The sequence below is a fragment of the Pseudochaenichthys georgianus genome, chromosome 3, assembly GCF_902827115.2.
Source record: "Pseudochaenichthys georgianus chromosome 3, fPseGeo1.2, whole genome shotgun sequence".
NCBI classification, from domain to species: domain Eukaryota; kingdom Metazoa; phylum Chordata; class Actinopteri; order Perciformes; family Channichthyidae; genus Pseudochaenichthys; species Pseudochaenichthys georgianus.
In genome coordinates, this window is record NC_047505.1 from 34665260 (window position 1) to 34690255 (window position 24996).

The following is a 24996-nucleotide window of genomic DNA, read 5'->3' on the forward strand; positions in this document are numbered from 1 at the left end:
CTTTAAGAGTTCGCCGTGTGACTAACAAACCAATTTCATTTTCTCTTTTCTTTTTTTCCTCCTGTCCTCTTCTCGATAGTTCCACCACTGGCTAACATCCCCACCTATCCTCCTCCTCCCCCCCCTCCTCCTCCCCCTCCCCCTCCTCCTCCTCCCCCTCCTCCTCCCCCCCTTCCTCCTGCTCCTCCTCTTCCTCCTTTCCACCCTGCTCCTTATGTTCCTCCTGCTCCTTCGGTTTCTCCTTCTCCCTCTGTGTCCCTGGCGCCTCCCCCTCCTCTAAGCAACGGAATTCACTACACGTTTGTCTAACCCAAGAAGTGAAGTAAGGCCTAACTGCATGTTTCACGGTGTCAATGTTTCCAAGACCTCACTACTCCTCTGCAACACGGTGCTCCTGTGTGTTCTCGCTGCATGCTTGCTGCTCTGTTGTGATTGTAGGAAACACATCTTGTCTAGGTTAGGGAAGCCCTGCCTCTACTCCCATTATAATCAAAACAAACATCTGCAGGCAGTCTGCTCATCCCACTGTGATAATTGTCTGTAAATTGTTTTTCTCTTTTTTCTTTTTGTATCACTGCCAAAATATTTATGGATGGTTGAGGAAAAAAAGGGCTGAAATGAACATGACTGTTGTAGCATTGTGTATAATTAACAAAGGAGAAACCTTTTGATTTAGCACCTTGACAGTTCAGTAGTCAGCACAGCTGCATTCACAGCTCCAATTAGCTCCCCATCTGTAGTGTGGCCTCGCGCAGTCAGAAATAGCACAGTAGATATCACTGTTGTTACTGTAAACGCATTAACAAAGGTTTACTGCCTTATTAATCAGCCAACAATGAGTGATAACTTTCCCCCAGATGTATTTCTATAAATAAGACCATTATCGTTCTACAGGTAGGTTAAATATGTGTATTTATTTCTGGATATAATTATAATGTGCACTAGATGTACACAATTACGTAAAATAATCTGATTTGAATCAAAAACAATCAAACACAATGACCAAAGTCTCCAGCTAGCTGCCTTTAACCTCTTGGTATCATGCAGCATTGATGTCATGTCAGAGGAAGTGAAAGCAAGTTACTATTTGCATGACTTAAATGTGTCGTTGTCTACTATATGAGGAATCTTCATTCCTTCGAGAAGTTGTTCGACCGCATGCTTCACTGTGATTGAATCATAATGTACCTCTCTCATCCCATGTTCATTTCTGATGTTATTATATGTGTTGTTGCAGTTGGTTGAATGTTATTTACACTATAACTACACAACAAAAAGACAGTCAAGATAGACCATTAGGATGTATTTAAAGGGAAGTAACTAAGAACCACAACACAGAGATATCCCTATCAGTGTTTAACGTAACTTTATTGTTAATATTGTCAGCATTGAAACCTTCCCAAAACTGATGTTACAATGATACACTGTAAAGCCTTCTTTTCAACTAAGAATTCAAACATTAAGTAAGAGTATATGTTTACTTGAATATCACATGTGTTAACAATGAAAGGAATGGAAGAACCAAGCAGTGAATGAGAACCTTTTAATTTGTGGTACTTACTTTGTCTTTCTCTCTGATCACTTCTCAGCTCAAGCCATTTCTGGACACTGAGGTGCTATTCCAAAATGACAACAAACACCTAGGATCTACAAGAAAAGAGGATTTGGGGAATTTTACACTTTTCCATAGAGCAGTACAAGAACGTGACGAAACTTTTATCCTGCTCTCTGAGGCTCACGAAGCATTGACTCGTTAAAGATTTTCAAATTTCTGAAAACGATGGAAAATGGAAGACTTTGCAATGGGCGCTGATGTGCTTATTAACTATGGGAGAGTCTAACCAATGTTAATCTCACGATAACATTTTCTACAATTTATTGCACTTTGAATTGTTCACTGTATCATGTTTTCAAGATATGACTGAATCACTTTTGTCTGCAGTGTGATCTCAACTGGGTACCTGTTTTTGTTTGTTTGTTTTTGTCAGGTACAGAATGTTAAGAACAAAAGGTACTAAATGTGTCATGATGGTAGTATTTTTGTTAAAGCTCAGATAATATTCTTACAACAAACCACTTGAAATATCATATGTATGTACCTGTAGCACTGCCAGTCTCCTTTTAGCTTGCCAAAATGAATTTTATTTTTGCTTAGATCAGAAGAAAAAGAACCTTTAACATATTTTCTGTGTGACTGGGAAAGGTTGCAAATGGAAATTTATAAAAATGTAAATATTAAAGATATTAACACAATATCTGGTTAGTGAAATATGTATTATTTTATCATTTATATTCATATTCATTTCATTTTGTTTGAATGAGGTAAATAGCATAATCGGCTAAGGTGTCCGATAACTACCACATGAGCCAGAAGGAAAGGGAAATTCAATAATCCATGACCTTCAGTTTATGAATCTGCCTTGTAATCGACGCAATTTAGAAAGGCAATATTAAACTAAATGATTAACTTTTCATCTAAAATAGCCTTGGCTCCTTATCATATTATATTATATGTTATATTACTGACGCATTCATTGAATGTATTTTATTCTAATCATGTACCAAGAAAAGTACAAAATGTGGACTCATCATAGCTCCAGGATTCTCTTTGAACCTCCACATTGATTGCCTTGACCCATTAAACTTCATTCTATTATTTGAGAAGGGAACCAAACTAAGGCATGCTCAAAGGAGGTGAACTCTCAATACAAAAAAGAGAGGCTTCTTGAAATGTTTTTTTTAAGTTCAAAGCTTTTTCAATCTCAAAAGGGCATTTTTAATTCCATGTATTTTCAACCAAGAAGGTGGATACTAAAAACTCTGGATTCTGAAGTACAGAATTCATATCTTTAAATCATGAACCATGTCTCCCTTGCAATTGTGAAAGAAACCTTTTGAGAAATACATGTATTGACCTATCTGATAAAAAAAGAAAAGAATACAGAGACAATCATTTGTTATGGAAAGTGCTGTTATTAACAGACTGCCATTTTCAGCACAAATATGTTGCATGTTTATCATGAAGAACCCTGGTACATATGCTGATAGGATGTGATGCAAACACTATTAAAGGCTACAAGGCCCACGCCTGATAGTGAGCCGTTGTGTTGCGGCTCCCTCCCAAGTGACATCTTTATCTTTAATTCGAGAGTAATTACTTTCACTCATAGTGCTCTTTGAAAACACCTGAGAGAGCAGCCTCTCTGCCTCCATCTCTCCTCCAGTATCGGGGCCCCACAGCGCCTGCTGGCCCTGGTGGCTAGAAGACCCAACACATCCTCTGTTGTGCTTATTTTGCAATAAAATGGGATGTTTTTCCCTCCTCCAGCAGAAATTCACCCAAGACCCTCCACTGAGGATTGTGGCATTTCCATGTATTGACGTTTGGCTGGTGGTTCATATACATTTGTTATTCTATGCTCTGGACTTCAAAGAGAATGAAAGAGGGCCTATTATGCTAATAAGGTCCTGTTCTGTTAAACGCAATCAAGGCCTCCCGCATTAATCCTTAACTAAATACTTACTGGATTCAGAAATGCTTTTATCAGATGCAGAGAGACTAAGACACATACTGCTTGGATTCATGACAGGGATGTTTGTTAGAGAATATTTGTTGTAGAAGTAAATAAAAGATAATAAGTAAGCAGCAGTAACTCAAATGTCTCAATGTAATTAGCAGTAAAGTATATCATGTCAATGTAAAGTGACACTTGTGAGGTGAAAGCTTTGACTTTTGGTGCTTTCCTTTCTGCCTGCTCTGTGTTGAAAGGAAGAGCCCATTGAGACCATGCTGAGGAGTCTGACCTTGTTCTCAGGTCCGTATTGTTCACGCTCTGCACACTGCATGTGTAACATATTCACACTTTTCCCCTGATAGGGGAAGAGAAAGAAGAAATCCTACACTGATTCCCAGAGATACATATTTCCATCACATACATATTATTGTTACTTGACTTGAATGTCTGAGGATTAGATTACAGTGGAATCACAGCGAGCGCCTTCTTTGTGCACTGTGGGGATCCATATTGTAGTCCAATTGTACAAATACAAAACCAAGGAGGCTATGCAATAGGTGCTTTGATTTCAAAACAGTATTTTATGCTCTTTTATCATTTTCAAGCTCCACATACGGTACATTTTTTAATATGTAAGAAATGGAATGGTGATTTGTTGAATAATTGAAGAGTTAGGAATCACTGAATATTCTTCCCAATGTGTATGCATGCTATAAAAAGAATAGAGAGAAAGCTGAATTACAGTCGCGCAGCACCACACTGACTTACTATTTGCAGAAACTAAAACAATGCCTTTGTGTAATCTTTCATTTCAAAGCATTCACAATTGCGATATCATTGGGGAGATGAGGCAAATGTAAAAATATTAAATATTGAAAAGAGAACACAATTCCTTTGACATAAATGATTAAGCCTGCGTTGAGAAAGTGCTGTGTGAAATTAAACAATGAATTAATCCCATGTCCCTTAAACGGAAGGCTTTTACAATACCTACAGTGAATTGGGCTTTTTGTACATAAAAGCAATTGCTTTGTAAATGAACCGAATGCCCCCGGGCCTCCTCTTTAATCTAGCAGCTCCTTCCACACACGCACGCACGCACGCACGCACGCACGCACGCACGCACGCACGCACGCACGCACGCACGCACGCACGCACACACACACACACACACACACACACACACACACACACACACACACACACACACACACACACACACACACACACACACACACACACTGATCTAAGTGAAATTGAATATGTTTAGCTACTCAAACGAAAAAGGCTACAAATGCATTCATGGATCTACAGTGCACTATCACAGAGATTCTTTTACATTTCTGATACATCAGTTAAATTAAAAGAGAAACATGGTGTGCTCACTGTCGTATAAGGCCGTTACCAGAGATGCATTTGGACAAAACATTTCATTAAAAACTGCATTTCGATAAAAAACCGATTCCATGTCTCGTTTTCTGAAAAAGAAGAAGTTTTCACATTACAAGATTCTTCAAAAACCGAACAGCAGGTAACGTATTCAGAAATACATAACATAAATAGTACAATAAATCATTGGTTTAACGTGTATTCATGAGTACTACAGAGTTGATATTTGTAGTACTGCTGTATGATGGTATCCCTGATAAGTATATAATTAGAATTGGCATGTTGCACTCCTTATTGCAACATGATTAATCAGTAGTTCTCTGTTAACTTGAAAGGAAATATTAGATCCTGACTAAACTTTGATGAAATCCAGAGTTACAAGTAAGAGATTTGGGTCAACTAATGAGAACAGAGCGTCCCACTTTGCAAGTCCGATTGGGAGAGAGGCGATTTGCATGTATGCAAATAGTGTTTGAGTTAATTGCATAACTTGGAATTCAATAATAACTAAGTCAGTCGTGTTGGTTTTGTGGATGTCGGACCATGTCTGTGGTTGTGACCGTCTGCAGAAATGTTTCCCTAATGGCTTGTAAGGGTGCTCACAGAAGTTTACTTAGATTTGTGTTATTTCTCATCAATGAGGATCTGCTTAAAGTATGTGCCACTATGTAACTGTTTACAAATCAAGATCAACATCTTCTATATTCAGACATTTAACACAGAGATGTGTCTATCTTTACATTTTCATGTCACTCTCAAAAAAAGTAAATGAGCAGAGCTTCCAAAAAATGTCTTTCACGAAGAACATTTCCAAAGCCTGTTAGGCTAACATTTGACTTGTCCATGATGTGATGCTTGTAAACATCTTGATCATGAAATACATGTGTGAAACAAAGGTGTCTCTGCTCATCAGCACATTCCTTTAAGTCAGGATAGAGCTATACATGATGATTAAGAATATATGAAGATGAAGATATATGAATTAAAGATTTCACTCAGGTTTAATAATAAATATGTTTTATGTGATCATGTACATGTTACAATCCTTTTTAGGTTAGGGTTTAAAATGATGTAATGAAAATATATTTATATATAGGCTCCTAACAATGTTACGGTGTGTTATAAAGCACTTGGTTCACATTTACAACATATTTACAACTGTTTCAAATGTATTTAAAACTACTGAAGACTTAATATATATGATAAAACTATATTATACAATGTTAACGTACACGTTATCTGACATATAAACACTTAAATAAAGCCCTAATGTCTGCAACTGAATCATAATGTGTTACTGTGTGTAAGAAATATTTCTTTTTAATGTATATGCAGTTTCTAATGCTACATAGTCAGGTGTTACTAGGGGCTATGTCCTGCCACATGTGAGGCTTTATTAGTTTAAGGGTATGCTAAAAGGTGTGAAATACAACTCTTTTTCTCTTGGATAAAGCAGATGATTGTGAATTCTCATTCAGAATACAAATCACTGTCTCCCTGTGCATGAATCAGCAGCACACCTTTAAAACCTGCCCCGTCTGCACAGTAATCAAAGCAGCCTCACCCCTCCCTCTATCATTCTCACTCACTGACTGAATGCTGTTCTCCAATTAACCATGCAGAACAGGAGAAGAACACATGTTAATTTAATGTAACAAAAATGTTGATTTTCATGCACTCTCCTTTTCAAATATTTATGGGCTAGACTTGAATTTCAAGATGCATCAAAGACTCACAGGGTATGCAAATGTGTCTGCCTTACCCCCCAACAAGTTGGACTGTCTTCATGCACTCCACCATCTGAGCTATGCAGAGGAAGCCATTACAGTCACCTCTGTAGAAATAGGAGTCTATATTTGTGTTTTGAGAACTGTACAGAGTTTGTTGGCACCTGCTCAGCTGCACCCATAACGTGTCATGTTTCACTGTTCAACAATAAGAACATTAAATTATTGCATCATTTTTCTTCCAATGCAAATAACATTCATTTTCAAAGCAGCAATAATGCAGTCAAAAGCAGAATGCTGAAGTGTTTCAAATATATGATTTCACTGCTAAGATGCCATTTTTACAATACAATTTAGTCAGGGTTGACTACATTTAAACATCAGATCGGGCAGCATAGAGTTTACCAGAAAAAAGGCTGAATGTCGTGGCACAGATCCTCAGATTGTTGTCAGAGTCATCTGCTGTTTGAGGGCTTGAGGAAGTACCTAGGTGTTTCCTGTAGTGACCAATAGGTGGCGTATGAGACACGTGAAACACACATTTCAGTCCCGGGAAGTCCGCTCCTGAAGAGTCTTCACACAGAGCAGACATCACATCATGCGTGGATCTGAACAATTCAGAGTTAGATGGTTGGAGAATTATATCTAATTTCAATATACTGAGGTGTTTCACTGTGTTTGAAACACACAATTCTTTAGATTCCTTTAGTTTCCCATTGTTCAGTCTCAGGAGGTGCTCAAAGGGTCCGCAGAACTACAGAAACAAAAGTTCATTTCGGAAAGGTAAGTCTTACTTTCCTTTTATCTATTCTGTTTTTATATTATTTTCTGTTCCTTTCTTTCTCGTTTTTACCATTGGCAATTTTTTTAGCAAATTAAACTGAGCATAAAGAAATAAGTGGACATTTAAAACTTGAACTCAAAACTAAATGAATTGAGACAAATTTATAATTGAGATTCTTCTTCATGGAGATGTGGTGCGTTTTACTTCACCTTGAACAAAAAAAAAGGAAGGGAATGTGAGCTGATGTGGCCAATCCCCCCCTCACACCCCCATCTCTCTCTTCCTCTCTCTCTCTCTCTCTCTCTCTCTCTTTCTGTGCTTCTCCTCCCTCTTGCAGCTCTATGTGACTCTGCAGTTAACAATCAGAATTTCATCCTGCTGTCTCCTGTCTTTGTAAGTAACTTTCTTATTTATTTTATGTGATCCATGATAGTCTGCTGTTGTGACACTTTAGGCATGTGGCAAAGCGAATTCATAGTGGGTAAATGCTGTAATGTAGGCTATACTGGGTTTATTTTTGTATGTCACAAAAGGCTGCTGCTGATTTTTAGATTACAACTTTTCCATCAGTTGTCTCGCTCTTGTTTTTCATTTGTGACTCTTCTCTGTTTTGTGATCTTCTCCATTGACATTTATTTCGTGTGTTTGACATATGTGGGGCCTCTTCCAAGTTCAGCTGATAATTTCAAACACATTTTTATTCAAAACAGAGAAGTGTCTCATTGTAAAAGCCTCTGTTTTAGCGAGAGATCTCAACCTGTGGGTTTCCTAGGTCAGCCGATGGACCTTTACTGTCATTTCAGATGTCAAACGGCTGGTCCCGGATCTGCTTTGAAAACAATACAGGATTTATATAATTGAATGTTAAGGTCTAGCATAATATGAAGTGTTTACATTAAGGTAGCGAGTTAACACATTTGGTATCTTAAATTATATGTTCTAGAAAAAATATCTTCTTGGATTTTATACAGACATTTTATAGATGTTATACATACAACAAATACAAAAATGAAAGTAAAACGTTCAATTTGATGCTGGAAAATAACTTTTACCCACGTTATTATTCTAATCAATTAGAGAACTATCATTTTTATATTGAAAATCGGTCCATTAATACAATTATATAATTCTAAATTTTGAGCATGTCATGAGGATAGCCTACTTTAATTGTGTACCATTTCTAGGAATCAAAACATGTATTCATCAAATAATATGGGTGCGTGTAAATACATGTTTAACATGACGAGAGGAACGTTGCAAGTACTCTTTATAGTAAAATCTGTCAAAAATATATTTTATCTTTTTAAAAGTTGAAGTGCATAATATACATTTCAGTCCAAGAAATATGCAGAAATCTGAAGAGAAGCTGCAAACCTCTGGTTAGTACATCTAAATGTGTTTTTCACATGGTCGTTAAATAAGGTATTACAAAGGAAAACATTTGTAGATTTAACTTAGGTGGTGACTGTATTTATGAAAAATAAATACTGTTGTATCACACACGTTTACACGAGTCCCTGCTGCCCTTGTAGTGAGTCTCACCTGCTCTTATTATCTCATGTCAGCTGAACACATTTTCCTCCAAAGAAACGGTAGCCTAATCTTTAAACACTTTCAAAGAAGTTGGAGAGTTCAGTAGGCTAAGTTAGCTGTCCTCTTTCAAAAATACATTTAAAAAGTGTTGCTTTGTCACTCAAAGTGTTGCACCTCTAAAGTCATCCTTAACTTTGCAGTCGCTGCGCCTGTAAGTAGTGTTCATCTAAGTAAGCTTATTAAACGGACTAAACTGCGGGCAGTTACAACCATCCTCCCTGTCTCCACTTTTATTTCGCCACAAATCTCTCTCTCTCTCCCCCCCTCTCTCTCTCGCATCTCTTGTCTGGGAGGAGGAGGGGGGAGTCCTGCCTCTTTGCCTTCCTCAGATCAATGCCCTGGCCACTCACTTTCTGATGTTGCACGACGGGAAATGCTTTGAATACTTGCGACATGGCTGCGCGCATTGATTGCCAAGATTGACAGCAGCTCTACCCATCGTCTTCTCCTGTCTGAGTGAGAGAGAGCGAGATAAAGAACAGATAGGCGAACAACAAAAGCTACTTGTAGTTTTGGACAGCTGAACTTCAGAGTACACGATCCCCTCATATGGCCCCGTGTGAGCACACTTAAGTTTTCGCTCAACAGATAGCTCAGTGATCATTTCTACAGTGTAGCGTTTAGTATAGTGTTTACGCACGGAAAAGGACGAATACACAACTTCTCCACGACTCAGATCATCAAGGTAAACAACACGTTTGCTGTACTTTTCAACATGCTCTATGTTATTCTGATATTTTCACCTTGTGTTTTATTGCTGAATCCTAAAAGTCGAGCGCGCTGTCAGTGTACTGTTCCGGCACAGTGCGCGCGTTTCGCTTTAAAACAATATAAGAAAGTTATTCATGTTTTGAGCTTAAACGAGTTCGCACATTTTTCCAACGGGGGAAATGATTGTCAAACTTTCAGTATTGTGATTATTTGATGCGTCGCTTTCACCAAAACAAGCGGAGTAAACGCGAGACGAGAGTGGCGCGAGGCTGGCTCCGAGGCGCTCGGGTTCAACTCAGAATCGGCGAATCTGCGTTCAATCTAACACCTAACTTCATTAGAACTATATCCCGAGACAACCTCAACCAGCTTTAAAGGTTTGACATCTCGTTTTTGCTTTGTTTATTTCAGCAGTGTGAAGCCGCGCGAGCGGACTCAGCGGACTGCCTTAACACACAAACCGGACCTCTGTCACCGAGAACATTTACACTTAACGTCACAAACAAGTAGCAAATCTTACTTAACTGTTAAATAGTTTCATGTTTACAGCGCTTTGGTGTTTGTGTTTACATGTCCCGTAACTTTCTTCAGCTGGTGGCAGTTTCCCTTCTGTCCACACAGCGGTACTATTCATTGACAATGACGTGCAGCCTGGTAGGGTTCCCCTCTGCATGTGAGGGGGACACGTTTATTTGAAGCTTTCGCACATATCTCATAAAGGCTACCTTTATAGAGCTCGGGCCACTTTGCCCCCAGAACTGATTTTCATCCGTAGATTACTTTCTGTTTTTTTTATTGACAAAAACCGAGTTTCTGGCCCCCGTATAGCCTGGGAATTTGTTCTTCCTTAACTTTCTCGGAGGGTCAGGGGAATTGACCTCTAAAGAATGCATAAGCCATAAATTAAATTCAACAATCGCACGGCTTGTCCATTTAGAGAAGATGTACTTCAACAGACAGTTTTCCATTTAAGCCGAAGTCTGTGAAGCCCGGAGCTCCGGACCGAACAGAGGATCTCTTGTTAAAAGTGCAAATGTGTTTAATATCATAAGGAGTAATTGCTTTCTTACATTAGACACATTTTAGACATTTTATTTGAGACCATTTATACATTAACCATTTGGCCTTTAAAAAGACAATTATAGTTTAGATATTTTTAGTGCAGAGAATAAACTTTGATCTGGTTTGTTTTAGATTTTATTTAAAAATATAATGTCTCCGAGAAATTGTAATGTTGTGCAAACTTAATAAATATATTTTTACGCTTGTTAAAATATTATTAAAATATCATAAATGAAACATGGTATTGACATCGCAGAGTTGATCCCTCATTTTAAGATATTTTTCCAAAATGAGACACTCCCTAACACAAACAAGCCTTTATAAAGCGGTTGCGGGATTCCTAATAACATTTTAATACACATATATATTATGCGATGAAAACACTTACAAACTTAATTTGAGTAGTGCAGTTGTGTCATTTTTCTATCAATTAAACGATGATCACATGCGTCGCGTGACCACGCTAATAACGCACCTGTGGCTAATTACTGTAAATGATCTCTCCTTAAAACTCAACAAAAGCACATTCTCGCGGGGTCGCAGTAAACTTTCTATCCTTGTGGTATTTTTGTTTTGAACAGTTGCTCTTCCTGTATCTGTGAACGCAGGTTCCCTCATAAGGTAATAAGGTTCCGGAGACCAAATGCGAGTCTAAATGGCACATTTATAATTAGACTGCCCATTCAGCACATTGTCCTGATTGCTATACAGGGACACTCGGCTCTGTCTCCAGAAGAGTTTGTCTCTGACGGCTTGTGCAGCTCAGCGTGTCGCTGCCTGAAAGAGCGAGAGGGGAAGAGTGAAAAGCGGCATGAGAGCCCTTTGATGCCACACACAACCGCACTTGGCTCTTATTTATAATATCTTACTTACATTTATTGCAGAGAAACAACCGTCTATAATTATTTAGGCTTCATTCTTCCTTTCTAAACTTGTTTGGAGTTTTAAGACAACTTAAATATTGAAAAATATTCCTATAGTTTTGGCAATGGGATTCCTTGAAATAATCCTTGCTGTTTAATCAGTGTTGCCCGGGACATTTCACAGTAACTGTCTCTGATTTAAACATTAATCAACAACTAAAGACTGGCAATTTGTTGGTACTGATACTGAACTGCAGGGCAATAATGTCTATCATAATTCACACTGACTGGCCTTACACATTTTCTGTATTTTGAAGGACTAATCTTCAGGTGGATCTTGAGCTTTTTGCAAGACTGAGAAAGGCAGCATTTCCAACCTGGACTCAGCATAAGATATATACTCGCTAACGCTGAGTAAATTCAAAGATTTTGAGGACTTTTATTTTGGCATGAAGGGAGAAGCCACCTGGTTCACTTGTCTAAACACATCCTGCACTCTGTCCAAGTCCAATGTCTCCCGTGTTGCAAGAGCAACTTTGCTGCTGAGATTTTCTTTCATCATTATACATTGAGATTAAGCCTTTTTTTGTTGTTATTTGTTCTATTGAGTGGAAGAGAAATGTTGTTGTGAATTAGCTCATCTGAATTGTTTTGCCATGAACTGAATTAACTTGTAGCTCGACTTTTACCTGTCCTCATCATCTGAAGGTAGGATTTGTTTTAACTAAGCTCTTGTGCCAGCAATTAGTGGGATCAAAGAAAAGGCAGGAGGGAAGTAGGGAGGGAAAGAGAGAGCGATTCAGTAAGAAACATGCTTAAAGTGATATTGTTTTTCATATAGCTCACCTGTGTGTACACATTGATGCCTTCAGCTTATTTATACAGAAGGTGAATCTAATTATTTAGAATAAACAGCAGATGTTTTCCATTGGGAATAGTATTATAACTGACTCTCTCTACTTAGAGTCCCTTCATCAGTGTTGAGCTCAAAGATTTATTTTTGTAATTCTAAAAGGGTTTCTTTATGTCACTGCTTCAAAAACAAATATTATTTCTGTAAACGCCACACAGTGATGTGAAATGAGAGTACTGGTTACTGTAGGTTTTACTCTGCCAAAAATTATTCTTTGAAATTACTACCAATTCCAACTCACGATAAGCTGATTTCAAGGACCTAATACTGCAATTGGACTATAAATTATAATAATGTTTTGTGATTTGAACAATGTCACACACAATATAACAATTTGTGTGATACTGTACGTAGACTATTAATACAAAGTTATGAGTACGTTGCTCCAGGTCTCCCTAGAATTAAATCTTTCTAAAACGGCACTTGTTGTATAAGTGTACAGTGCTGCTCTCTCTCTCTGTACGTGTGTGTGTTAGCCCTAGGTACGCCTCCTCAGTGTGTGTGCATGCATGAGTGATACTTTCCCCCTGTCAGATATCTTGCAATATAATGTCTTCTTTACTTGGAAAAACACTGCTGTTGATTTTGATTTGAAGCGTCAAAAATCTAAAAAGCCACGCTTTGTCTCCAGACCAGATGCCATTTAGACCAGATAACTGAAACCGTACACATTGTGTTATCTTTCCATATATACTGTGTTCTGCAGAAATACAGCTTTTTTGTTGCAAGTGACAGGCTGCTGCCGGGATGTGAGCAGGGAGGTGGAAGCTATAGAGGTGGGGGTGGGGGTGCACAGGTACTATGTCTCCCTCGCTATGTGGTAGTGGTGGGAGCGGCAGAGACCTGATGATAAATAAGATGAGAAGAGGTAAACAACAGCAGGCCTGGTAAAGGTAGAGGAGGGGGGCAGCAGGAGGGTGGAGGACTGCAGGAGATAATACATGTGGCAGCACATGTTGTGACATATGTCTTTCTAAGTGTTATCTAATTTGCTTTAGAACATTTCAACAATGATCAAAATTGATGGGAACATGCCATAGTATTTTTTTAGGCTAATTTGTCCCCTTCAACAAGAAGTTTCTGTCATGTTGGTAACATGTCACTTCTGTCACGATGCCTAACGCGACATAGTGATTAGCCGATGCACGGTGTTATGTGTAATGAATGTAAGCCTCTCTGTGTACACTAAAGTACATTTGGTAGTTCAGGTTTTTGAGGCTTCGTGGCTTTAAGAAAACCAGTACGGTGTAGATATGTTCTGTTTGGATGGATAGGATTTGTGCTTGTACAGGAGGAAATTGTGGTTTTTCTAAATGTGATCAATTGTCACTTCTTGTACAGGAGAAATAGCAATGAAATCAACCTTCAACTGGGTTATTACGAGCTTACATTGGGGATATCGCCTCCACAAGTCACCGTTTTACACGAAAAAGCTGAGAGGAAGTCGAGGCAGAGTAATACAACGATGTACAATGTTGTTTAAGGATAATCTAAAGCATTTACAATTGTATCCATGTTTCTCTAATGTGAAAGGTTTAAACTTGAGTACACGGTATTCTTTCATTCAGAAACAAATGGCACCTATGTGCTCCAGCACTAAACATCGACACGGGCATGGGGCAGTTTTTTCTGCTCTATTAGATATCCGTGTCCCTCTGGCTGCTGTAAGTGAACAGCATTGCTGACATTAAAGGATTACAGATGAAAAAAAAAAATCCAAATATGTGTATCTTCACAGGAGCGGCATAATTGCACAAGTAACCTAAGTGGCCCATTTTGATCTGTATCATTCACTCTCCCACCGAAAATGTTTTTCAAAAAAATAATTGGACATTTTCTCTTAGTCCATAGCATAGTTGTGCATAATTAACTTTGACATCAAAATGCAACAGTCTAGGCTATGGTAAGTAGCTTCTGTTGATTTTTTTAAATCACAGATTAATATGTAGAATTAATTGGTGGGCCCTTGGTGGCCACGTGTTTCTGACACAGGTCTGGGACTGTGATCAGGTGCTGGAATTAGTCGGGCTCATTGTTTTTTATGAATCAAATGAAGATTTGTACAGTGGCAGTGTGAAGATGGTTGCCTTTATTTCCATATCAAAGAGGCACACACTGCAGCCGGGCAGTAATTAAAATGTGGTGGATTTGAGTCCCTGCACACACACACACACACACACACACACACACGCACGCACGCACGCACGCACGCACGCACGCACGCACGCACGCAGCATATGGACCAAGGCTGATAACTGTTGTGTGAAAATAGTGCAGGTGGTTAAAACTGAATTTTAAACAAACACTGATGTCGGGCCACGGTCCTTTTGGGTACATCATCCAAAGCCATGTTTCTTTTTCTGTGGGAACCATTTTGTGAGCTACAGTTTGACAGAGACGTGCAGTAATTATTTTTTTACTTTGACTCAGAAACAGCTTTTACTGACTGCAGTCACACCAACCTTTAATCTAAGTCACAAAGAAATAATATATGTAAATGTATCAATCTTTGAACTTGTAATAGATAGACAGATATACAAACTAAACTTTTTGAGTGACCTTGCTGCTGGATGCTGGGAGTATTATAATAAGAACAAGGGGAAGTTGCTGTGATCTTTTGCCCCTAGTGATTTCTGTCCTACGAGAATTGGAGAAGCTCTGAAGACCTAAGATTGTGTCTTGTGAGTGAACAAGGGAAAAGAGATTAGTGTAATGCGGGTTTTTGCGCTGCTCTGACACAAAAGCGCCACAACAAGCCTTTTTCCTTGTGATCCCCCCCATTGTGCTTGGATCAGGTCCTCCCATGGGCCAGCCAGTGCCTTGGAGGAAGCGTTAAAGGACTCTCTGAAAATATCACTTGAGCCAAGACGGGCAGCTGTGACGCTGAGCTGAGAATTTGTGTAAAATAATGTGAAAGAAGGCCATTAAACCTCATCCTCTCATAAGGGAGAAATAGCACAAGTATGGCATGGAAAACCTACAGTCTTTGGATTTACTTTTTGTTATGAATAACCCTATTGAAGGCAATAGTTATTTTTATATCCAAACACAGGGTCCCGCATCTGTAAAAGCTGAACGATTAGACATTATCCAGTTGGTGGAGGTTGAAAGCCAGCCTGATCGACACACAATGTAAAATATGCTCCGTTTAGTTGTGACTAAGCTAGCTGCTCTGGCCTCTTTACTCTGCGGTCCAGCCTTTAGAAGACTGGGAGCCGTTTTGTTGGCTCACGATTGGTTTCCTATCAGATTGGCAACTCTACATTACTGTGTGCACATTTGTGTGTGTGCTCTTACAGTGTTTGCAAATGTGTTGATCCACATACTTTCGAGATATGTGATTTGAACGCACAATTGTGTGGTGTTGACATGGCCATGATTCGCTATTTTTACTGTTCTAGATATTTGACTAGAGCACCTTCACCATGTAATTCCATAATGATCTGAAAGACAATACATTCAATATTAACAACAAAATATATTTTTTGATACAAATCTTTAACCTTAACATTTACTCGTTGCTGTCAGTACATTCAATACATACACAAAATATAAACGCAACACTTTTGTTTTTGTTCCCATTTTTCATGAGATGAACTCAAAGATCTAAAACATTTTCTATATACACAAAATAACCATTTCTCTCAAATATTGTTCACAAATCTGTGAGAGTGAGCACTTCTCCTTTGCCGAGATAATCCATCCCACCTCACAGGTGTGGCATATCAAGATGCTGATTAGACAGCATGATTATTGCACAGGTGTTCCTTAGGCTGGCCACAATAAAAGGCCACTCTGAAATGTGCATTTTTGCTTTATTGGGGGGGTCTGGGGGGGTCCGAAAACCAGTCAGTATCTGGTGTGAGGGTTGGGTTAGGGTAATGTTGTGAATCGAGTGGCCTGTGTTCGTCGTCCATAACATACGCCTGCCCATACCATAACCCCACCACCACCATGGGCCACTCGATTCACAACATTACCCTAACCCTACCCCTACCCCTCACACCAGATACTGACTGGTTTTCGGACCCCCCCAGACCCCTGCAATAATCATGCTGTCTAATCAGCATCTTGATATGCCACACCTGTGAGGTGGGATGGATTATCTAGGCAAAGGAGAAGTGCTCACTATCACAGATTTTTTCAGATTTGTGAACAATATTTGAGAGAAATGGTTATTTTGTGTATATAGAAAATGTTTTAGATCTTTGAGTTCATCTCATGAAAAATGGGAGCAAAAACAAAAGTGTTGCGTTTATACTTTTGTTCAGTGTACGTTTCAAGACAGGCCTCAGAACAAAAACTACTTTTTTTTTTTGCTGCAGCTGAATTCCAAGCTCTCCAGATAATGTGTCAGCCCTCTTGGATGGAAACAAATACTGATCAACCACTTGCATCATGGAGCTGCTACTGTGACATCTAAAACAGGCAAGAAGTTTTGGAAAAGACAAGACTTATTGGGCCAGAAAACAGATTCCCAACAGTTTTTCCTGTGGAAAATGCTGATGTTTGATGCCAAAAATAAATCAAAGTGACAAAGACGGAGGGTGGGGGGATTGATGGAAACGGTCTTGTGGCTAAAGTTTTGATGAAGTTAACCATAGCATCTCTTCTGCCTAGGTCTTTTGTTTCCTTTCGGAATAATTTTTTTACACCGACTTGGATGTGTTACAAGGCTTTGCCCTTCATGTGCATTATGAGAAAATGACTTCAGCAGACGCGACCACAAGCTTTCTCTTGCTCTCTGTCTGCCTTTGGTATTCTCTCTCTATCTCAAATCATGATGTTAGTGTACACGCTGCATCAGACCCTTCTGATTATGTGTAAGTACATCATATTCAGTCTCCTTTTGTCTAAGTCTTTGTCATTGACTTTTCTCCTGAACCACACATTGTCTATTGTTCCCAGGGGAAATCTTGTATTCTCAAGGTTGTTGAGAATACTTATTTGGTACTGTACTTATTGGGTGGAAATAAACCGAGTGGTGGCATCAAAGCAGTGGTTGCCTTTTCCCCTCTCACTTGTTTCCAAATGGCACATATTCCTTCCCTCACTACTGCGGGTACATGGTTAATGCTGGAGAAACTTTATCCATCACTCTGTCTACTTGTGCCCCAACATAACCATAACCACTATAGAGCTTGGAAAATATTAATTGGTTCATAATAACCAGAATTTGAATTTACATTATGTTCTTGTTCTTTAAGGGTTCATGAATTAACTAACATGCTTTAGAAAAAACTGTTGAATACAGTGGAAACATTTTGCAGTCTAGGTGAAACACGTAACTCCGGGTTGGCCCAACTGCAGCTACATTGAGGAAAGCCCAGAAAGCCTGTGTTACAGCCGCTGCTTTCTCTGTTTACTCTGTTTGTGTGTGTGTGTGTGTGTATGTGTGTGTGTGTGTGTGTGTGTGTGTGTGTGTGTGTGTGTGTGTGTAAATGAGCTGTGCAGTTCCTCTGATGCCGCTGGTCGTCCCGCCCTCGCGACATCCGACGAGCTCAAAGAATAAATCGAAAAGTAGCGTCTATGATAATCACTTTCTTGAATGGGACTAAAAAGAGAAATCTGCTGAAATGACAGAGAAAGCCTGTGGTTTGGCCAATGCAGTATATTTCCCATGAGCCTCTTTGACAAACTAAGGGGATAGCCACTCTGGCACACGCCACCCACCCACATAAAATCTAGACACACACAAAGACACACACACAATACACAGTGCTGTTTCTGCCAGGCAGTATGGGTGTAGAAACCTCTGGTAGGGGAGGATGATTGACAAGAGGTGGGTGAGGACTAGACTGAGGGGCACTAGTGGAAGATGGGAGGGGTGGTCCTTACTGACGAACACTAACACTCGGTATTTTTTCCGCTAGAAAGGACAGTTAGTAAAAACTTTGCTGAGGAGAGTGGAATGACATCGTGGAACAAGTATTAAGGACCTAAGATGTTTAGATTTAATGTTTAGAAAGATTGATCTTTTGCTTTTGCTGGAATATTGTACGATCAAAATGAATGACTCTGCAGACTGCATACAAATATATACAAATGACCTCAAAAACCCTCCCTGCTACAATTATGTTCATATGCTGCTAATTTGCAATAGCGATTTACGTTCACTGTCAAAACTTGATCGCAGAGTTAGTTTGTCCTACCGCAGTGTAAAGTCACAGGGTGGAGGCATCCCATCACAGTTGACTTTTTAAATATTTACCATGATCATGATATTTCTGCCAACCCTAACGAAGTGTTCTAGTTTCCCAACCTTAACCATGACGCAGGGCTATGGTTGCATATTTTTTGTGTTAGTAAGGAGAAAGTCTTTATGTCCTTGGTTACGGGTGGGGTTGAGGGTAAACTGTTGAGGTACAATGTTCCTCCTTATCCTCAGTAAAGCTACATTTATTGGTTACCATCTGCAGGGTGGAGGAGTTTGGCTTTGTGGCCTGGCCAAAGAAAGGCTTCTAATTAAACAGTCATCATTATCAACTTGTGGTCAGTGATCATCATCTCCAACACTGGTCCTCCAAGATTAACATGGAATCATTGAGGTTTTTCCTGAAGCTTATGCTGGACTGAATTAGAAGAAGAAACAGAGGAGAAAAGTGCTAGCAACATTTTTTTCTTCTCTTGGCAGAACAGATAGTATGAGGCCCTGTGCCATATCCACTCAGGTTAAAACAATTACCCGACATCAGAGAACGCCGTAGAGCCTCGATGCTGGCACCAACGTCATGCGTTTGACTGCTTCAGGCCATGGTTTCAGACATGGCCAAGTGTCACATGTAAGCGGAGCTTTCGATAATTTCAATTAGTGTAAGAGGGTGTGCCTGCAGTATCCGTATCACTGCTGCTGGAGGAGCTTTCCGTTGAGGTTGACAGGCCCTTAATATAGTATTTCTGGGTTTGATGTGTGAGTAACACAGGCGCTCCAAGAGGATGGCAAAATGGTTTATTAGGACCTAATTAGAGCCCTGTGATTAAAGGGGAAGTGACTGTGATTAGGAGACCTGCAGATGATGTGGAAACATGGGTGAATATTCAGAGGAGAAACAGAACAGTATCTATTAGTTTGTGTGTGTATGCCTTTGTCAAATAAGAGCATGAGAGTATGCGCTGCCTCGGAGCAGTCGTGTTATGATATCATCTTTACAGAACATACGCAGAAGAGGAACTTTATAACTTAAGCTATGCGGCAGAAAATGGACAAATGGATATGCTACTATAACCCTACAGCTAATGTAAGTATATATGCAATTGCTAGATGCAGGAATTCAGAATTGGGATGAGCCGCTCTTATGCCCCAAACAATAAAAAAACAATTAGGATGATTTTATCAGTTTATTTCTTTATGGTTTATAAGCATGTAAGAGTAACGCTGCGGACTTTCACAGCCAATTGAACATGAAACCATGAGGAATGTAGTGCAAAGCCAGGTCTACTTTGGGAAGCTTAGGGCACGAGTTGAATTGAATGAGTGAAGAATCCCACATTCTTGTGGACTTCAGCGTGCGTGCTCTTTAATCAGAGGGACAAATAGTCTTAGTATTATAAGTCTTCATCAATGGGAAGATAAGCATTGGACTTTCTTTCTTTTCGCCTCACAAACTTCTAACTTTTTCAGATATGTGATAGCCACCTCCATTAGAAATCATTCATGAGAGTGTTCTGAGGGGCAGGAGATTGTCAGCAGGGCCTTGTGATTTTACAATTTCACAACTGACTTCCTCCTTAAAATGACACAGGCTTACCTGCCCATTACTCCCTTTGATTTCTACAGTACATGCTTCTGCGCTCTGAGAGGTATTCATAATAAGCTTAAACTCCACTGGCTTCATTGCTAAAGGGTGCTTATCTCCCGGCTATTCAAGAGAAAGAAGGGTTATATTTTTTCCAATTTCAACATTTCACTGTTCGACCACTCTGCCGAAACCACGTTTAGGGGGCTGATGTGGAGCGCGCACACACACACACACACACACACACACACACACACACACACACACACACACACACACACACACACACACACACACACACACACACACACACACACACACACACACACACACACACACACACACACACACACACACACACACACACACACACACACACACACACACACACACACACACACACACACACACACACACACACACACACACACACACACACACACACACACACACACACACACACACACACACACACACACACACACACACACACACACACACACCCTTTTGCCATTTTAACATTTTCATAGTACAGCTGTGGATTATTTGTTCTAGATGGAAGTCACACATTTTTTTACATTTTTTATTCAGCACACATTTTACATTTAATTTCCAAAGGTTGTCGGCTTTGCTCATTCAATTACGATGTACGTCGTTATATTCATAACGACAGAATTCTGTAAAAGCGTTTTCCTTTTATTTCATAGATCATACTTACCTTGCAGTACTTATTGCATGTTTGGACACGTAATTTAATCTATTTTCATTTTGCCCCAATGGAATGTTCAAAGCACATTCGGCTTCAAAATGTATACTCGTATGTAATGTATGATATACTTGAAAACGAGTTTGCGGTGGGCAGTAGTGGCAATGGAGGCCCTTCTCTCTTTTGCTTGGAGCAATGTCAGTTTTTCTTGTAGAATAATGAGAAGCATGTGTTGGGCAAGTGAAGAAAACAGTTCATGTGACCCACCTGTCGTGTTTGCAGCACAGTTAACACCAAACTCATGTTACTATTGTCTAGACAGCCACACACCAGCCTCTTCCCCCTGCTCTTACTGCTTTTAGAGGGGCTTTGCAAAGACACCTGATGGTGCTTGGTCTAATAGTATAACATGGAAGTCAGCTAAATACTTGAAGTGAAAAACGAGACCTTAATGACTACCATCATTTAAATAATCTGGAGGTGCAAAGTGTTTGTTTAAACTACATTTTCTCCAGCAGTTAACCGTGTGCTGTAGGTTTGTGCTGTGAGTCTAAGTGCTCCCCAGCCCTCTGCCTGTAGCCTCAGCCTGCTGGGTTTCTCAGTTTTACCGTTGCTTGTGCCATGCTGTAATGGGCTCCCAGCACATGATGGGAATATAATAACTGCTTGACGATGTTTTCCTTACCCCCCTCATTCTCCACTAAATGTAAAATGTGCCCAGAAACATGGCATATATGGCACAGGTTGTGATGTCAGTTGTTATTGCTGGATATGCGAACCAGTAAATGTTGGATTATTTTCCACAATCTGCTGTGCAGAGTGCATTATGTCACAAAGGCCACATTGTAGCTAGTTAGGGTGTAGCGCAGTGTTGTCTTTCTCTCTCTTTTTCTTTCCCTTGTTCTGCATTGCTCAGCCACCTTCTGTGCCTGCAGTCCAGACTACAGCCCTACTTTATTCACATTTACTTTCCCTGTGCTGCAATCAATGAACAATGGGCCAATAGCATACCTATGTGATGGGGGAAAATCATGCATTAAAAACGTGTTCAGACTAATGGCCAACACTGTTATACTGACTCCATCTTTTCCCCCCTCCTGATCTTACATGACTTACAACATTGCTGTGGATATCTTGCTGATATAATAATAATATTAAAGCAGATTTTTTTTCATTATGTGGTGTTCAAACATTTGCAAAGTCAAATGCATGCTCTGTGAAACTCAAATTTAGATTATTAGATAAATTAAGTGATGATGATGAATATATTCCTTTGCTGTACATTTGGGACTCCTGCTTTTGTTAAATGCAGCATGGAATCGAAGAGCCTCCTGTTTTTCCACTAATTAAATTTGCCACTAACATACGCTGGCAGAAACCTCTTACCTTGTTTGACTTATTTATTGCCTGACTGTGGAGGTAATTTGACCTCTCATTTGCAACGATCTTTTTTAATCCAGAAAAGGAGTGTTAAACTCAATTATACCGGTGATCAGTTGCTCAAACACTACATTTGTTTTCTTCTGGGTGGACAAGCCAAGTAGAGCCCTGATCTCAGCTCCTCGTTCCTTACTCCTGGCCCTTTCACCCCTACAGTGCAACAAGGAGGGAGAGGTAAATTAGGATAAGAGAGGAATGGGGATGGGGGGCGGGAGGGCGACATGCGTGAGAGAAGAAAGAGAGAATGGAGAAAAAGAGAGAGAGAGAGGCAGAGAGAGAGAGGAAAGTGCCTTACAGTTCCTGCCATGTCACTGGAGATTTGTGTCCTCCTTTTAAATCATTTCCCTCTTAAGAAGATTAAGAAGGCAGAAATATTCTCAAACTGATCATTTTCCCTCCCCCTAAATGGACTCATTTGCATTTGCAAACGCTGCTATTAATTGTGGGTTTAAAAAAAAGACAAATGACCTCTGCGACTGTAAATAATATGAAAAAGAGAGGTTATAATGTTAATTGTTAAAATGGCTGTACAGAGGCCATTGGAGCCTCAGTAAAGCATATGCCCCCATCAGATTCAGATTTACTCCATGTGTACGCTGCAGTACAGATTATGATTTACATTTTTTAATCAAGATTTCAGTCATTTCTTTCCCAAGAAACTGAAGTAATCCTTTTTGTCTGCTCCTGTTTTGTCAGTCATTCATATGGTTCGGAATATTCAAGTAGAAAAAAAGGCGATACATTGAATGACTTTTTCTTCAGGATGTAGAGAATAATGCGGTGACATTATGTTTTACTGTAGAGCACAGAATTGGGCTGTATAAATGGAAGATAAAGACACATTTTCAACATTGTATATAAGTGTTCATCTTCCGTCCTTCCTTTTTTTCTGAGTTCACTGCAGCGCATTTAAGAGTTTCTTTACTCTGTTACATGCTACAAAGGTTTCGCACATGGCTTTAGTTAAAGTTGTCATCCTGCATTGTGCTGAGCTTGCCGCTAAAACAATTATTTGACAACTTAAGTCTGCCTCTGCAAATCGAAAATGTGAGACAGTAATAAAAGTAATTGGTGGAAAAGGCCACTATCAAATAGTGCGTCCCTGCTTCTCCTCGAACAAGGAAAACACTGAATAATTTGCGGACACAAATGCCTTGTTGTAACCTGATCATTTATGGATCAGTCGTTTCCTTTCTGGTTTAATTCACCATGTGATTGATTTTCAGTGCAGTACTGTTGGAAAATATCCACACTAAACCGTGCCTGAAATAGGGAATCATTTGAATACAGATGCTTACGGCTTAGGCCTTGTCACTGGAAACCACTCGGAGCCAGGAGACAATTGCAGGTTGATTATGTTGCTTCTGACAGAAGTTGCAAGTCCTTTGTGCAAGGCAGGGATATTTGCATCTAAATGCTTATTGTAGACATCTAAACAGCATAAAGACTGATTGTAAATGCCAGCTGTTGGGCTGTACTCGGGAATAAAAAAAGAATTTCAATAAGGAAAATTGGGATGGAAATGAGGAAATTATTTTCAAACAGTAGAGCTGAAATCAATAAGTAGGAAATGGAGGCGTTTATTGTGCTGGTTGTATTTGTCATCTTTATTGAGCGTGTTTGTACAATCACATATGAATCTATTTACAGTTAGCTACTGTATGTTGTATTTTAACCAGTGGAAACACTGTCTTCTATTCATATGAATTACTGTATGTCTTATTCTTTGATAACAGCTGCAAACTGTTTGAATTTATTTGACATTGAGCAGGTGGAAGAGATGGGTGAAATATTTTCAATATGCTGTTGGTTAATTCATCAGATTGGAAATATAATACAACCGTTATAATACATTTGACATAATGCCTGTTGGAGATGTGATGTTATGCTTACAGTTATTTGAGATAATTATTTTCCAACCTTTGTAATATTTGTGTGTGAGTGCATGTGTCTGTATGTGCACTCTGTATGTAAGTGCAGTCATACAGTATATGTGGGTGTACATGTGTGTGTGTGTGCCTTGTGCCCAGAGCAGAGTGATGCCCCTGCTGATTCTGCTCCTCTCGCTCTTTGTCCTGCAGCACTCAGTGTGTCTGCCTCCTCGGGAGACTGGCAGGCTTCTCTAGTGTGGCACCACAAAGGCCCAGCCTCCTTTGAGGTGTTAAAAACTTCCATTTATGCATCTCCCTGGACAAAAAAACACCAAGCCCATTTGAGTCCAGTAGCAACACAGGCAGACATTGTGGCCACGCTTCTTTAGCACTCATTTCACAGATTCTAAAACCAGTATGTGGTGAACAGGATTTGAGGGGCTAAAGTGCCCCGTGAGGGCCAGGCGATAAGAGGGGAGAAACGCCACCACGCAGTAAACTAGAAGATGGGTCCGGGAAAATAAACACATTACCTGGGAGAGAGGGATAGACTTGTTTTCATACCCCTTCCCCCAAACATACACAAACCTCACACTCAATAAGTAAGAGACTGAAAAAGAAAAGAAAATATGTGTGTATATCTCGGAAGTTAAGAAAAGAGGTCTCATCAGTGTACAAAGACAAGC

At 39.6% G+C, this 24996-nt stretch overlaps 2 protein-coding genes across 10 annotated transcripts in view; both read left to right on the forward strand.

Annotated features, from left to right (window-relative positions):
* The window catches only part of plekha7b (pleckstrin homology domain containing, family A member 7b), a 75041-nt gene extending 72831 nt beyond the window's left edge, over positions 1–2210 (forward strand). Inside the window, exon 29 of the mRNA XM_034110764.1 lies at positions 1590–2210. Coding sequence (XP_033966655.1) covers positions 1590–1612 — 23 coding nt within the window. The 3' untranslated portion in view covers positions 1613–2210. The remainder of the gene's footprint in view (positions 1–1589) is intronic.
* A 5148-nt stretch (positions 2211–7358) lies between these two features.
* The window catches only part of sox6 (SRY-box transcription factor 6), a 129724-nt gene continuing 112086 nt past the window's right edge, over positions 7359–24996 (forward strand). For 8 of the 9 annotated variants that reach the window (XM_034110829.2, XM_034110812.2, XM_034110839.2 and 5 more), the window contains exon 1: positions 9360–9693. The gene's annotated coding sequence lies outside the window, so the exon portion shown is untranslated. Of the gene's footprint in view, positions 7415–7752; positions 7809–9359; positions 9694–24996 lie in introns of those variants that run through there. The other variant, XM_034110820.2, reaches the window with a different exon arrangement.